General features: G+C 34.8%; 1 protein-coding gene across 1 annotated transcript in view; it reads right to left on the minus strand.

Annotated features, from left to right (window-relative positions):
* The window catches only part of PTPRQ (protein tyrosine phosphatase receptor type Q), a 196,893-nt gene that overhangs the window by 38,064 nt on the left and 140,790 nt on the right, over positions 1 to 18,039 (minus strand). Inside the window, exons 31-35 of the mRNA XM_046012882.1 lie at positions 16,891 to 17,049; positions 16,121 to 16,343; positions 14,269 to 14,342; positions 4,300 to 4,399; positions 1,872 to 2,000 (exon numbers count right to left, since the gene is read on the minus strand). Coding sequence (XP_045868838.1) covers positions 1,872 to 2,000; positions 4,300 to 4,399; positions 14,269 to 14,342; positions 16,121 to 16,343; positions 16,891 to 17,049 — 685 coding nt within the window. The remainder of the gene's footprint in view (positions 1 to 1,871; positions 2,001 to 4,299; positions 4,400 to 14,268; positions 14,343 to 16,120; positions 16,344 to 16,890; positions 17,050 to 18,039) is intronic.

Consider the following 18,039-nt stretch of genomic DNA (forward strand, 5'->3'; position numbering starts at 1 on the left):
GTGTTGGAATCAGAACAAAAATGAGAAAGTAAAAAGCATAGAAGCTGAAATTTCCAACTTTACAATTTTGGGGGTAATATATACTAATGATCTATGTGCAAAAATAAATAAATATTTTTTGAAATCTACTTGAAAGACACTTCTACATCATTTTACAAATAAATCCATATATACATAAACATGGAAGCAAGAAAATAAATAATTAGGAATTGAGAAAATAAATAATTAGAAGAAATAAGGCAGCCCTTGATTTATAAAAAACCAATAATAAACAAACCATGCAATCCTTATCCACCGTTTCCATTAGCTGCCATGACAGTCATTGTTAAAAAAAAAAAATCTTCCAGTTTTTAGACAATGGCCATGTTCAGAAGTATAGGAAAGGGCAAACTGTGAAAACACAGAGCTTAAGGAATCTAACCTCACCACAGCCTGCCTAGAATGATAACCACCTTGATAACGAGCACTTTAATACTAACTTTTTTCACTTTATTAAGTCCTTTCTCTCTCCTAAGGATCTACTTACTGAGGACGTTGGGGGGATCAATAACGTTTCTTTTAAAAATTGCTGTAAAAGTGTTTGGACACTTAGAAGTTTCCATTTTAGTATGAAAAATCCAAATAAATTGTTCAAACAACTAAAAATAATTGTACTGCGAGATCTGATGTGTTATCCCTTGTACTTTTGGGTGTTAGAAGACACTGAGACTCCAGGCCTGTGGTGGTGGCTCAAGCACTGAGAAAGGGAGGTGGGAGGATGCTACAGAAGTTCAGTTGAGCCACAGGGGGACAGGTGAAGAGATTTCCTTTATATCTGCAGGATGACCCTTTTAATTTAATGATAACACTGAATAACTCTCATTTTGCAGCATTTGGAAAGCCTCTGCTTATCGGATGACACTTCCCTCTGTAACACACATTAGATATTCTTAGACATGCTGGAAATATTTTTTTTCAAAGTCAGTCTCTTAGGTAAAGACCAGCTTTGCTAAATGACAACTATAAACAATTCCTTTTTAAGTTCAAGAACTTTCACGGCCTATTTCCAGAGTTAATAATTTTTTAAAGCCTAGCAGAGTTGTTCGTGTACTTTGTAAAAACTGTCATGTGCTTATAATCATCACAAAATACTGAATCTTATAAGAGTCTAAACTTGTTATGATGGCCTGATGACAGTTTTTATTTAAGGATTTGATGAGTTATCTTAATAGACAAGTTTTTCAAATGTGCCAACATTTTGAATGATTTATAATGATCTCAAAAGGACTTAAAATACTTACTCCTTAAATTAAGCAACTTTGCTATTTCTAGTACATACTGATGACACACTTTTCCTTCCAAAGGTAATTTTTATTTTGTATTTCATTTTTAAATATTAAGCAACTTAAAAAATAAAGTGTTAATACACAAGTTAGATTTTTAATGTAATTTCATACTAAAATAAAGAGCTATCAGGCTTTTATAAAAATGATAAAAACAATATCAAGTCATTACAAATTTAATTAAGCTTGTAATTAAAAATATGGACATTTTCAGAAAATCCAATATAAAAGAAATCGATCACATGAAGTGAATTATTAAACATAATTTTAAAGGCTTAATGGGTAAAAAATTTGTCTCGGAAAAAAAAAAAAAAAACTTGCTTGAACATTATAGTCCGAGGTTCATATTGAACCCAAAGCATGAGGAAGATTAAGTGATTCTCCGAACACCAGTGAGAAGTGTGCGAAGATGGAGGTCACCCTTTGAAAGAAGATCTCTATGACCTGTGTAAATAGGAGCCCCACAAACACTTCCAACAAGCATAGGTCAGAATAGGGTCATGGCTCCAGGCCCTCTGAACCACTGTTCGCCAAGAGGAGTGTGCTCACCGCGTTAATCTCTCGTCCTTCAGTTCCAGGTCTGCCACAGTGATGAGCTGATCCAGCTTGAATTTGGTGTCAATAATTTCTGCGTCTTGAGGAGAGTACGTGCCACCTTCTTTCTGCTTCTGTCGAATTCTAAAATAAGCATGGTAAAGTCCGAAAAGGAAATACCATAGAAAGCATATGAAATTAAGTTTCATTTTCTTTTTAAGTAAAGATATCCATCCAGTATTTTCTTTGTTGGGGTCATATCTCTGAATAGGGTGCGCACTTAGAGCTACTCAACTTCTTTCTCCTGTTTTAATTTCACAAAATCCAATTCTACTATATTCCATTAACAGGTTGCTTTGTTGTAGTTTCAAATTTTAATGAGAATCCGTTGATCAGGGCCTGGGCCACTGGCAAATTTTAAACTACAGTGCAAATGAAACTGATGCTGTGAGCTTGTTTTTCCTCCCTCTAGCTGTCTCTAGATTTGTCATAAAGAGAAGGTAAGCCAAAGTGGAACCCGCTCATTGCTATCAGCACCAGTGCTAAAAGACAATGGCATGTCTGCGGTCATGAAAATGTATGGAAATATGTTTTGAATTGTCCCATTGGCTTTTTATAAAGATATTGTGCAGCTTACAATGTTATCTTTATTTACATTCAGAAAACTCAGGTTCAAAAATAAAAGTCACATGAATTTGAGAATCAAATCCAAGTCCTTTCATTTTAAGCCCTTTACATGTTTATTTTTCTATGACATAAATGGTAATTACAAAGTGATATTAGCTATTCTATCTTTTACATTTCAAACACTTATTATGTAATATCAGTTATGTATTCAGGATGGAATAGAAAGTATAAAATACAGTGCCTATTCTCAAGAACATTACAGTTTAGTTGAGAAGCAAGATCTAAATGGAGAAAAAGCAATAAAAAGAAAAAAATCTAAATCCCAATTCATAAGACAACTATTAGTATTGACAGGAAGTAAAAAAGTGAGATCTGCTTTGAGTGTTCCAGAATAAGAAGGAGGAGGAAGCACAGTTCTGATTGACTGAGAAAAGCAGAGTTGTATAAAAGCCTCAGGAATGTTCAGGTGAGAACAGACCCATCTGGCTGAAGAGAAGTATGTCAGGAGGTTGTAGGGAATAAGAGGGAAGTATTTCTTGCCCACATAAGGAGTTGATCCTATAAGGAGATGAAAAGTCAGAAAAGTTTTTAGAGCAAGGAAACAATATGAATATGGCCGAAGCATACCCCTCAGGACAAGGAAGATATCTTACACAATCCAACCCTAAAAGTGCCTAGAATAATGACTTTCCCTCACCATCTCCTGGCTGAATCTGAGAACAGTATGTAGCATAAAAAAAATATTTATTTCAAGAACTCCTCAAATTATCCATCAAAATGATGATTTAAGAGATTCAAGGTGAACAGAATATAGGACCACCTTCTCCAGATAAAATAAAAACAGCCTATCAAACTACTTGGGAAATTGGTGTCATGGTTATTTTTGCAAATGTAAGGCCCCTTTAGCTCAAAAATCTATTTTATGAAGCCAGATTTTAGGACCACAACTAAGATGTCCCCCGAGGCCCTGCAAACATCAAGAACTAGGAGACCGACACTGGGAATTTAAAGAGACCCTTGGAAAATGTAGTAGAGATTTGTTGGTAAAATAAACAGGAAAAAGGGGTCTACCATGTAAGGAAGTTGGACATCTTCAAAGTGTTGTCCTGATTGTAAAAATAATCTCTTCTGTATAAACTTTAAGATTTAGACCTAATTAAAATATTTTCCATCAAAACTATCAGAATTATAAGTTATTTTAAAAATGCAGAAATCCCAGCACCTTCTGCTTTTGTGGTATCACTTTATCGTCTCTTAGTTTTAAACCTAGCCTTCTTTGCCTTGTTTTGTGATACGGGAGCTAGACTCTATAATACTTTACTTTGCTAGTTGTATTCGCTGGTGAACGATTCCGGTAGCTCAGCACCCCTCACACTATTCGGCAAGCTGGGCTGTTTCTACAGACCAATTCGAGACTGCCTATCTTCCATTAATGATAGTTAGCTTCTCCACAACAGCTCCGGCTCTTCCCTCTGCCATTTTCTTTGCTTGCTAGTTGCTGCCAGGTGACAGGCTGTGTGTGCCTCTCGTAGACATTCCATGTCCAACTTTGGAGCGGGACTTCTAATTCTTAGTTCCTTTATTGTCCATTCTTCCTCAGCCTTGAGAGAGCAGCCGCTTTGTTGAATTCGTTACTTCTGGACCCTTGAGAGTTCTTTTACCACCTATAGTAGTTAACTATTTCTACTAGTTAGCAATTTTTTTAAATTAAATATTCCCCATTCAAATGAGTATTTTGGCTTCTGTCTTCTGATTGGACAATGACTGAATAATGTCCATAAAGCAGCTTAGGGAAGTGAGTACAAATAAATCTTACCTTGCAAATGCAAAAATAGCTGTCCCAAGAAGAATGATTGAAAGGATACACAAAGTGACGGAAAGAATAATTTCTACAGTTCTTTCAGAAAGTCCTTCACCTGAAGAGGAAGTAGAACATTATTATTGATTATTATTGTGAAATACTACTCGGATCTCAAAACACAGGAAAATATTTTCTTAGAATGTTTCTCAAGAATGCTAATAAGGTGCACATATATGTTTGTTCTCCTTCTCCTAGGTTTCCTAAATCCAGGGCTCAGACCTCGGACCTCTTCTTTTTTCTATCTAAACTCACCACCTTCGTGAGTCCCTGTAGTCTTGTGGTTTTAATTTTCATCATAGGATGACGATGACGTAATTGCTATCTATTGAATTTCAGATGTGAGTATCCACTTGCCTACTATATATCTTTACTTAGAAATGTAATTAAAATTTCAAAATCAGTATCTAGATTGAACTCCTGTAACTCCTTCCTTTCAACTGCATCTTTCTACCTCTTAGTGGATGGCAACTTCACTGATCTAGTTACTCAATCCAAAAACTCTGCAGTCATGTTGGATTCTCTTTCTCTCGTAGAACACGTCGACGATATCCTTGGAAATCCTGGTGCCTCTGTCTTCAAAATACATACACTTTTCATTAAAAGAAACTAAGGAAACTTGGAGAGATGGTAATCAAAGTGTGATAAGCAAACAAAAGGAATTTGGGATGTCTAGTGGGGCCAGACAGCCAAGAAGCTATCAAAGGCTAATGGTTTGGAAAGAACAAAAGATCATCTTGCAGAAGTTCCCACTGGTTAAAGAGGGAACAATTTAAATTTTATGATGAATAAAAACTGGAATTGGTGGAAACAGATTCAATATAAAAAAATCCACGAGTTCTAATATTATTCATTGAAAGAGAAATAATAAATAAACTTTTATTCTGTAAACACTGCATATAGCCAGACTACCATTTCCTTATTTAAAAAGTATGCAATTAAAGGGAAAAAAGTAAGCACTTTTTCCTAACTTTCTCATATGAACTATATTTCATGAATTGAAAAAATAGTCCTACATAAGGCAATAAAGCTCTTCTGAGAGGAGAGTTCCATTTACAGTGCAGAAGGAATAATACAATTAGAAATTAGTTTTTCACTCCTAATAAAGTAATTGAATTAGGTAACAATCATAAATCCACCCTTAATGACAGGAATTGGATATTAACAGGACACTCAACTCTCATCCTACAGATTATTTGTTGGTTATAACAAGGGGGAAAAACCAACTTGCCAATGTAGGATCATGCTGTCACTATAACTAAACTCACTGATCAATTTTAACATCATTGAAATGTGACAACCAGATATTATATGCCTCCTGATGAGAGGTAATTTAATCTAGGCAGCCAACACCTGCAAAATACCCTTGCCGAATATGTTAATTGTGAATATTCAAACCTTTAGATCTTATTTCTAATTTTAAGAAAGTAGAGGAAGGAATAAAAATTAAATCATACCTAGAGAAAACAATCAAACAAATCAGAATATGGGACCACCTATAGAACAACTCTTGTGGTTGCCTAAATGAATCTATGGCATGGGGGAAAAAAGAGGAAGAAGAAAAGAGATCAAGAGACACAACAACAAAAAATAATATATGGACCTCTTGTCCATATATTATGGACATAATATATTATGTCCATATATTTTGTTGTTTGTCAACAACAAAAAATAATATATGGACCTCTTATTGGGGTCCTGATTCAGACATATTATGAAGAAAAAAACAGAAGATGATTTGAAAATATGTAGAATATTATATATTAAGGATTTTATTTATCATTAATTTTATTTAACTGTGACAATAGAAATGTTCTTATTAGAGAAACATACTAAATAGTGGAACACAATGCATTGTGTGATTTCCTTCTTTCCTCCCTCCCTCTCTCTTTTTTTTCTTTTCTTTTCTATTGTTTTCTTTTCTTTTTTTCTTCTCCCTCCCTCCCTCCTTTCCTTCCTTCCTTCCTTTAGATCTTTATTTATTTATTTGACAGAAAGAGACACAATGAGAGGGAACACAAGCAGCGGGAGTGGGAGAGAGAGAAGCAGGCTCCCCGCTAAGCAGGGAGCCCAATGCAGGGGATCAATCCCAGGATCCTGGGATCATGACTGCAGCCTAAGGCAGAGGCTTAATGACTGAGCCACCCAGACACCCCTGTGTGGTTTACTTTAAAATACTTCAGAAATAAAAGAACAAATGTGTAAATAAAACAAGCGTAACAAAATGTTAAAAACTATTACATTCAATTAGTAAGGATCTGGGGTTTCATATACTATTCAAAACTCTGTGTAAGCTGCATTCATTTCTCATCCCCTCTGCTGCCAGGATTCTGAGCCAGGCCTCCACCCTGCTTTGCATGAATTATTGTATAGATACCTAACAAGTCTTCTTGGATTCACCCTTGTCCTCTTCCCATCTATTTTCAACACAGCAGGAAGAACAATCCTTTTTATAATATTACCTTTCTAATTAAAATCCTCCTCATCTCTCACAGGGAGAACCCAAAGTCCTTCCAATGGCCTCTGAGATCTGGTCCCTCATTAACACTCTGACTCCCTGTTATTTCTCTGACTTCCCTTTCAATCTCCACCTTTCTCATTCCGCTGGAGCCAGACTGGCCTCCTTGTTGTTCTTGGAATATACCAGGTCATGGGGCATTTGCACCAGCTTCTTCCAGTGTTTGGAAAAGTATTTCCCTTGTATACCTGTCTGAGTAGCCATTTCTTAACCTTTGGGGGTTTGCTCAAAGATCACCTCAATAAAGCCCGAATGGGTCAAATATATGTGTTCTTCCAAAATTCATATGTTGAAGCCCTAACCCCTCAGTATGACTGTATTTGGAGTCAGGAAGTCACTAACATTAAATGAGGTCATAAGGGTTGGGCCCTAATCCAATAGACTTAGTGTTCTTATAACAAGAGCCATCAGAAAGCTAGCTCTCTCCCTCTCTGTGCATAGACTGAGGAAAGACTCCATGAGAATGCAGGAAGGAGGAGACCTTCTGTCAGCCAGTAAGAGAGCCATGACCACACAACAAACTGACTGGAACTTGGTTCTTGGACTCCTAGCATCCAGAACTGTGAGCAAAATTTCTGTTGTTTAAGCTATACAGCCTATGGCATTTTGTTATGCTAGCCTAAGCAGACTAAGACACCATCCTATTTAAAATCAAAAGCTCCAACTTTCTCACTTCTGCCTTCTGCCTTCTACCTCAACTGTACTCCTTTCTACTTTTTCTTTTCTGCATTGCTCTTATCACACTTTAATATATCTTACAATACATTTATTATTTATAGTCTTCATTGTTCATAGTCCAGAGTGTAAAGCTCCCTGAGGACAGGAGTCTTTGTTTTATTCAAAACTGTATTTCCAGTTCTGAGAATAACACCAGATGCATAATAAATGCTCAATAAATTGAATATCCATTAGTAAATTTGCTAAATTTACTAATGAATATAAATATTGGTTTTGAAATAGACACTAAACATTTTCAGGTTGAAGATCAAACATTGAAACAAATAAGAAATGCAAGATACTTATCATTTACTTAGAAACAACTATTACAATTATAACCATTTTTAAGTTACATGAGTTATCATTTAAAATTGTCCTGTAAAAAGTATTAAAGTTAAGTGACAAAATAAAATAGGTTAACTACCTATATAACGGGCAAGAATTGGTGTGGTTTTTTTTCCCCCTGGATTGGTGCTTATGAAATGTTAACAATAAGAAAAGGTTCCTGTGGCTCTTTTGCCTGGTGGATTCAAATGAATACTGACTTAAAAACAGTAGCCAGAGTTTCATGGACATCTAGAATCTCCAGCTAAGTTAGGAGACTGGAAAGCAGCACGTAGCTCATACAGTATTTTAGATTCCCTCTTTTTTATATACTAACACGTGAATGGCTTGTTCTAAGAATTTTCACATGCTGACTCTAATTGGATGTGCATGGGAAAGGAAATACATGAAGATGAATAAAGAATCCTCTTTATCAGGTAATACTGAATCATTGGACCTTAGAACCCAGTGGGGAAAAAAATGATTTCATAGACCACAAAAAAATGTTTCAGATTAGATTACGGTTTCAAAGCACTAGCCAAGTGAAGTGAGGAAATGACATACAATGTATTAATAAACAGTATGTAATCCTTTTGGGCACATGTATTACAAATGTACTAGTAGGAAAGGACAAAGTGTACCATGACTGTTGAGCACAAATTCTGATTCACTGCTATGCATATACCCACAGAGCATTACTGTCCAAAATGAAGTCACTTCTCCAAATCCTTCCATATGAAATGGAATTCTTTCACTTGAAAATATAAACATAATTCTCTCTGTAATAAGAAGTCATTTCCTGACCAGACTTAAATTCCTTAAAAAGGTCACATTAAATTATGTTTTATTTGCATAATAAAATGTACTGCTGTAACTAAGCAAACATAATTATAAAGCACTAATTTTTCATAAGTGTTTTTTGATTGAAATTATTATTATTTCAGTTCAGTTGATAGATCTGCTATTAGCCAGTTTTATAACCCCAAGCGGAAGCTGAATTAAAGGAATTATAAAGTTCATTGGACATATCTGGCTCTTGATATAGATGTATGTCATGTGAAAAATCTTCTAATATCATTATTAATCTTAAAAGAAAGCAAGTTGTTATAACAGAACTCAAGTATAAGGATCTCTTCTCTTTTGGACAGTACTGTTCATCCCAGATATTCGTGTACTGCACAAAGAATTTATTAAAAGTCACTCAATTTCATAATTGAAGAAAGGTAAGTTAAAACACCCTAAGGGCACCTGGGTGGCTCAGTCAGTTAAGCGTCTGCCATTGGCTCTGGTTATGATCCTGCAGTCCTGGGATCGAGCCCTGCATTGGCCTCCTTGCTCAGCAGGGAGCCTGCTTCTACCTCTGCCCTCTCCCTCTGCCCTCCACCCACTCATGTTCTTTCTCTCAGATAAATAAAGAAAATTTTAAAAAATAAATAAAATAAAATACCCTGGACATATTTTCATGCATCACTTTGGCAAAATATTCAAAGTAGACAATAAACAGTGGTTTCCAGAGTGTAGAGAAACACTTACTCCTTGTTAAAAAAAAAAAAAAGGAATTTTTGTATCTTTTTGTGCAAAAGTAAAGCATACTCATGTGTGAATGCTAATCTCAAAAAGCTAAGAGAAAAAGATGATTAAAAAAACAGCTGGAAGTAATTAAAAATGTTGTGAGGAGAAAATGGTACAGCAAGGATAGGAAGTCTGTGGGAGCAGAAACATCACCAGGAGTAGGGCGACTGCAATGGACTCGGACACTTAGCAATTTCCAAGCAAAGCGTCCAGTGGTTACTAGCACAGCACTGACCTGAGTCAGGCTGCCTGACTCTAAAAGCTGGTGCTACCCTGTCCTAGCTCTGTAGCCTCAGGCAATTTGCTTTAAAGACCCACCTTCAGATTTCTTACCAATAACTTGAGGATACCTATAAATAGGGGATTTTGTTAATAGGGTTGTGAAGAGTACGTGTAGTTATATAAAAATATTCATAAAAGTCTTGGCACATCAATAATTATCTTTATTAATAAACATTTCATATTTATTCATCATTCATTCATCTGATTTGCTCTTCCAGTTAGCTGATGAGGTGGATATTATTATTTTCATTTTGGAAATAAGATTTCAGAAATCTAATTTGTTAAAGTAATGAACCCAAGGCTACATAAATTCAATATATGCCCACACTGCTTGAAATATTCCTGTCTGACTACAAAGTTTATGAGGTTCAGCACCACATTACCACTGCCTCGTTAACATCATAAAACTTTCTTCATTTGTCTGGTGTCTTGGAAGCAAGTGATCCTTTGGCTGCAAAAAAATACATAGCGACTCCCAATTTCTGCTTCTAAGTGAGCATTTTGGAACTTCTCATTGTTAGCATAGTAATTAAATGAGAAGTGTTATGACAAAAGAAAACAATCACAGAGTGCCTTTGCCATGGGGTTTAAGGTTTCATCTTGCTCAGCTTTAATGAAGCCCGGAAAGGTGCAGAAAGCAGTGTCTGGTTTTCAAATCACAGGAATCCTCTATAATTAAACCTTGTAATCAAAACATTGCCTATGAGCAGTTTCCATAAACTGACGTGCCTAACGAGGATTTTTAAGAAGAGTTTAAGACAATCCTTATGAGTTTTGCTAGTAAAAATGCTAATGCTCATTCCGAGTGAAAACAAAATCAAATAAATTGTAGGTATTTCTTTAGGATTAAAATAATGGCATATGTCATTTCCCCTGTTTATTCCTACAGGCCATAAAGATTACCCTAAACGCAAACTCCTCTTCCACACACTCATACTTATTCAGCAAAGCCCTGCCTGGTCCCTTCTCACTTGTGTTTTTGTTAGCCCTTTTCAATAAACTTAAACCTTTTAGTTGATCAGTCTATGGTTATTCTTTTACCCCTAATTTTAACTTCCAAATAATAGTGTCCATAAGACGCCCAACCACTGTCAAAATGGTCTATCTTGGAAATGTATACTCTATATTAACTTAATGGACAGTCTTGTAAAGACTTAAATCCTTAAGATTTTACTTTGCTTGGAGCTTACCGCCTGTGCTTTGCTAAATACCAGTGAAGGAATGTGTATCCACCGGTGGTTTGAAGACCTAGATGGGATCCTCACTTCTTTCACTGAAGTCTGAGATCACATACACACATAACGTCTCAGCAGGCTTGTTAGGAATGTTGGGAGCCTCTAGCCTGTTGCAAATGGTATCATTCATCCTAATACATGACATATTTGAGATAAACAAGGACTTGAACATCCATTATAATACTCTGATGACATCGGAGTGTTGCATCAATGCATTGTTTGCTCCCTATTTGCTTGCTCCCATTCTCACAGCCATGAAACCATTCTTACCATTGACCAATGTAGAAATTGTCATGTTTATTTCCTTTTTGAGTCCTATTACATCTTCATTGACAATTCGTCACCACCACCACCCCCTCCCCAAACTCTTGTAAGTCCATGGTCTTTTATTAATGTCAAGTCATGGATCACAGCCATTTCTGGAGGGTACTCTTTGGTGCCTGACCCACCAAGCTGAATCTGATATCCACAGAACTGTAAGATCTAATAGTCAGGTGTAATGTGAAGACAGAAATTAATGGTAGTAAATCCATTAACTAGCCAGATGACTGGGCTACTTTTCCAGACATTGTGGAATTCTGCTCCAGTGGTCCACTCCATATTCCCAAACTACACATCTCATTTCACTACCACTCAGAGAGGCACTCCTAACCATTTTCTCCACTCCTGCCTGTCATGGTTTCACTAACTTTAAATGACTATCTTGATAGCAGAACTCATGTGATCAATCCAGAGTAAGATTATAGGGCAGAAGCCTAATACAAAGCCATTGTTTATCAGAAGAAAATCCATGGAAGAAACTCTAAGGAGGAGCCTGAAAGGCTTCTCTTGTGTCCCTGGTCTACAAATAATGTACAAATTCTGAAAAATTAGATCATAGATGTACGGGACCATTCCTTGTAATTACCCAACTCAATGACTTTTTACCTTATATGTTGAATCTACATTTCACCAGTGCTTCCTTCCCTAATTTTGACCAGATCCTTTGCTCTGCTCTTTGTTCCACATCTTGCATCCCCTTTAGACTCCTGTTATTACCAGGGCACACAGACATTAGTACCCGGATGGCTGGGTGGGGATAGTCATGATTTCAAAGAAGGAATGAGAGAACTCATGGTATACTTCTGCTACCTTCTAGAATTATTTTATTCCACTGGATTGGTTGCGAGAGAAAGGAAGAAAAAGAAGAGTATCACTGAGGAACACCTTAAGACCACCTGCAGCCAAAGTACTAGTTGAGGTCCACCCTCGGCCAGAGAGAACCTATTTGACAGAATGTGAGAAATCACATCCCTGAACATCATGGTTTCACATGCTTGTCTTTCCCCTTTTTTCATTCCTATTACTCTGGGTGTTGTAACTCCATCTCTCAGAGAACTGACTGAACGTATCTTCACATCGATAATCTGCATGAAACCAGCAATCTATGAGAGACATAACACACAAGAAAACTACACAGCAAGGTAACATCTTTAGCACTCTTCCTACACAATGTCATCTCCATTAGATACATGAGCTATCCACTTTGTGTCTCTTATCTTCCATCGGTAAACACACCAGGATCACTATTTTGTCGTGGTAGTAGTTTCTGAATGCTGTGACCTGAAGGAAATGATGTTGGTGCCATCAAGACATTTAGTTCACTGTGGTGGTATCAGGGTGTGATCCACTCAACTATCAAATGATGAAATACTCCACACCATTTCAAAACCACAAGTCTAGTCAGCCAGAAGTAAAATAATTGAATTACTGGGTAAAATTAATTAATCAAGCTATTGATTTCATGGAATAATAGAGGCAAAGAAATTCATGTTATTCCTCTATAAACATCTATGTAGCCAAACACAAAGCCCCCTTATTTCTTCAAGACTGAAAATTTCCTTAACTAAGTAGAGGTTGCTGAAGCTGACTTTTTAGACAACTAAAACGTCCTCAACCAGAGGAGAATTTCTGAGAATAATGGAAAAATCTACCTTCTTCCAGCCATAACTCTCACTGAAATCTGTTGCAACTCACATTATACTGTGGATCTGAATGGCACACAAAGGTACACATTCTAAGAGCTTGATACAGAGAAAATTGGAAGCTGCAATGTATTTGGAAAAATCCTAGGGAAATAATTTTTCCTAAAAAAATGTATATTTCTATAATCTTTGATTATAACTTATCCAAAAAGAAGTGATTAAGTATTTAAAATTTTACTAACTATAAATTGTTAGTATCTTTACATATGCTATTTTATTTAAGTCTTTCAAGTAGACACTCTCATCACCATTTTCTAAATAGGAAACTGAGGTTTATAGAAATTATCTTCTCAAGTGGCAGAGTCAAGTTTTGAAACCAGGTCTAAATCCTGTATTTCTATTGTAATGGTTATGGGATCTGTGCTAGAATACTGGTTGAGCCACTTAATTACTTAACCTGGGCCTTGGTTTCCTCATCTATAAAGTGGAGCTAACAGCACCTAAAGGATTCTCTCCATCTCAACACTATTGACATTATGCACTAAATTCTTCGCTGAAAAAACTGTCCAGTATAATACAGAATGTTCAGCAGCCTCTCTGGCCTCTATTCACTAAATACCAGTAGCTTGGTCCCATAATTGTGACAACCAGATAACCAAAAATGGCCACAGACATTGCTACATATTCCCTGGGGAATAAAATCACTCTGGTTGAGAACTACTGGTATCAATTAGAAGACAGTTGTGAAGAGTCCATCAGTTACTACATACAAAGAGTCTTGAAGATGATGATGATGGTAAAGATGGGGGTGGGGAGGAAGTGGAGGAAAACACTTGCATTGGACTAAATTGTACTTATGTTTTATTCTGCCTGATTGGGGAGAGATCATAAAAACTCATGAAAGACTTGATTAGAAAGAAAATAAACTTTAAAACAGCTGGGAAGTTTCTAGTTTTTAAGATTATTTCAGGAAAACTTCCATAAACCTTTTCCTTTCTTTATTAAGTAAAAATGTTTTACATATAAGATTATATATTAAACAGCCAAGTAAACATTTGCTTAGTATAATGTTAGTACAGATCAGCATAGAACTAACACCATATTGAAATCTATGTCCAGATTTGAATAGATGGAACATCCATTACTTAAAAGAATATCACAAATAGTATTTTTTCTTTATCAGGCTACTTAACCTTGAAATGAATTTATACTTGAGAACATTCAGTCATGGATTAATATATTTACTAATGAATGTTACAACTATGATTACCATGTTGAGATTATCAATGGAATTAAATTACAGAATATAGCTTACCTAAAGTCTTAACAGGATCAGAATAATCAGAATCAGTAAATTGTCCCATAATATTTGTGGCTCTAAATTTAAATCTATGAAATAAAAAAATTAAAAACCAACAATTTGCATGGTATATGACTTTTTCTATGAACAATTTAACAAATAGCAATGAAAAATGCACATTTTTATTCAAGAGAAAATGTATTTCTAAGATGCAAACTTGGAAATCAGTTGCCATCAGAACAATATATCCTATCTTTATGTGAGATGAATAATTATCCTGAACATGAGAGTAATTAAAAGTTTGATCAGACTCGTGAGGTCAGCAGTTTAAACAGATGAAGTAGATTACATCCCTTATAGATTTATTTGGATGAAATTTTTTCATGTCTGTGAAACTGTGTTACATAAATATACCTTACAAATGTAAAGTATAATAACTGCTATACCTCAACTACTTTTTGAAAATACCAGTGATTTGGAATGGTCATACAGAACTTATTTTGTTCACATGTTAACAAAGTAAGAAAAATTCTTAATTTTCTGTGCGCACAGAAGTATTTTCACATTCTATGCATTTATGACATAAGAAACAGAAAATGGTTACAGAATGGGTGATTCTAACATCTTCAGAGATAACTGAAATTTACCTTATTTAAAAATGATAGACATCTAAGCATTTTAAAGTACAAAACCAACTTATATTAATAAGTTTCAGTTTGTAATTTAATCTCTACCCTTCTCAAATTCTCATGATTTTATTGATTATATGAAGTCTGTGTTGGAAAAAGATGCAAAATAAAACATATTTGAATAAATATTAAATTTTATTTCAAATAAAATATTTGAATACATATAAATATTAAAATATTTGAAATATAAAATAAAATTTGAATATCAAACTTTGAATAAATATTAAATATTTGAATAAATATTAAATAAATAAATAAATAAATAAATTTCATTACTGCCTATGTATGATAACTAAATTTCAGGCAATGACTTAGTAACCAAAGTAACTATACTTATTAGTTGATGATAGAGCAGTCTATTTTTTCAAATGCCTGACATTTCTGTTTTTCTAATGTTAACTTGGCTTAGGATGTTTATGAAGAATTTAATAATGCTTTAACTATCAGACAAACAAGAAATTAGCTGCGTTTTTCAAATTTAGTAGTAAAAACTATATTTTGGAAATTAAATAATTTAAAATTAAAATTGACAAATTTTAAAAATTTAAAATTTAAAATGACAAAACACAGTCAATTTAACAGGAGATAAGTGATTAATTTAGAAAAGCATTTAATAAAACCAGAATATCAGCAGTAGTATTTAATACACTAGATTATTATGAGCTACAAAATGACAAATATTAAAGTGAATTATAAATATTTCAGTCACTAATTGAGCGGTTTGGTAGTACAAAGAGGAGAAAATTACCACTATCACTGATAAACTGAAGATGTCATCAACTAAAAGATTAGGGTAGTGTTTCTAAAAACCCATACATTAGCATGTGTTGCAAAATACTGAGTGAAAAGCACAAAATATTATATGTTAGTCACATTATCCTTTACAGAAAGAATTCAGTTCTCTTATGCATGTTCTCCAATTGCATGTTTTTCATATTGTTCTTATGTCACTTAACATATCAAGTCATAATTACTTCTAAGCTTGCTTACTTTCCCTACAGAACTGTACATTTAGGGAATGTAAGGACAATGTCTTGTTGATCTTCACCACATAGCAGGTCATGATACATTATGGATGCTAGTGCTTATTGGAAACACAAAAAATGGGTAGATGGGTGAATAAAAGACGTCTACTTGCTTGCTGCCACGATGCATTCGTAAGTGTCAACTATACTTACAAGTATTGCTTTTTTGGTTTCAGAGGTCCATTGCAAACTCTGTCTTCATTGCCAGGAATCATGCATGCATTATCAGCACCAATGATGTAGATTTCTTCATTGCCACTGAACTTTGTCTTTCCTTCTGTACACGGAGGATTAGGAAAGCCTTCATTTGTAAAATATGGCCTTGGTTTATTAAAATATGCATCATACCACTTTGTTACATTTCCATCATGCTGAGCTATTTTCAGAAAAAAAAAGGATAGAATAACAAGTAATATGTGAAGGTATTTTCACATTTCTGAAGAGCATTTCTATAATCACATGGGGAAAAATCTGGATGCAACATCTGTCACTCTGTGAACCACAAGGGATGATTCAGCTCAACTACCTGGATAAACAGGGAACCCTATCTTTCTCCATCACACATGATTGAAGCTTTATTGTGGAGGATAACTTCTCAGAGACTGAAAGAACATCTCAGTCAAGAGTAACTCTCCTGTTCATACCCCCAAAGAAGCAATCAAGACTCCATCTTGCCAAAATCAAGCAATCCAGTCAGTATATGGAATAAATAAATCACATATTTTAACTATGCCTTTTCTTATTTTGGTCAAGTATCTCAGGTGTACATTAATGATTAGTGTAATTAATGATAATACTATTAAGCTCAAAAGCTGTGTGATAACAGGTAATCAACCTTATATTACTAATTCTGAACTGAAATTTCTTTAGCATTCAACAATTCATACTCTAATTTAACAAGATAAGTTAACAGTTGCTGATACCTCCTGCTTCTGTTACAAGCACTTGCACATTTTTGATTGGTCCGTGATCATCATTGTAGTAACATATTGGCATTCTGATCGTAATTGTGGTTGAAGTTACAAGCAGTTTTCCTGTGGCATCATAAATAGGGGTTGGTTTGGTTTTTGGTCGTGCTGGAGCTTTAAACAAAGAAGAAATATCACTGCAATTAATTTTTTGTTTCTGAAGAGAAGAAAAAAATTTTAAATTCTCATTTCATGCAGGTGATTTATATATAAAATGATGACAAGCAAATGACAAATGAAACAGAGTTTTGTTTGAATACAATAGATGGTTAGCAATTATTATCTCCTGAAGTTTTAATTATGTATTTCATAATTGCTTGAGATAATGGGGCTCAGGTGTGATTTTTAGCCATCTGAGTCCTCTTCACATATTAAAAAAAATCAAATTATTTATATTCTCAATTCATATAATTTTAAGTGCATTAAATCATACACTATTTTAGTCAGTTTTTTCTTCTTTTACTTCCTTTAGCTGATCCACCAATTTCTTTTTTTTTTTAAGATTTTATTTATTTATTTGACAGATGGAGATCATAAGTAGGCAGAGAAGCAGACAGAGAGAGAGGAAGGGAAGCAGGCGCCCTGCTAAGCAGAGAGCCCGATGCGGGGGCTCAATCCCAGGACCCTGAGATCATGACCTGAGCCGAAGGCAGAGGCTTTAACCCACTGAGCCACCCAGGTGCCCCTGATTCACCAATTTCTATTCTAGTTGTACCAGCATTTCTCCCGCAGTTTATCCATGACAAACATATGGATGATATCTTCCCATATTTTTCTCCATGTTCACATAACCATATAAAATAGATAAAGTCATACATGATAGATTATTCTCACTTTTGATTTTTTAATGGGACTATATCATATATTATAATCACCCCACATATTGCTTTCTTCACTTAAATATGACTTATATAAGTCTTTCTATGTCACCAAACATGAGGCTAACTCATTCTTTTTAATGATTATGTTGTATATTATGGTGTGACATCGTATTTATTCAGTCATTCAGCTAGTAATGGGAATTCACTTTTCCTTCTGGTTTTGAACATTTGCTACAATAAATAGCCTTATATATTTAGTCTTATTTACTGATCCTTTTATTTC

The sequence above is a fragment of the Meles meles genome, chromosome 7 (assembly GCF_922984935.1).
Source record: "Meles meles chromosome 7, mMelMel3.1 paternal haplotype, whole genome shotgun sequence".
Taxonomy (NCBI): domain Eukaryota; kingdom Metazoa; phylum Chordata; class Mammalia; order Carnivora; family Mustelidae; genus Meles; species Meles meles.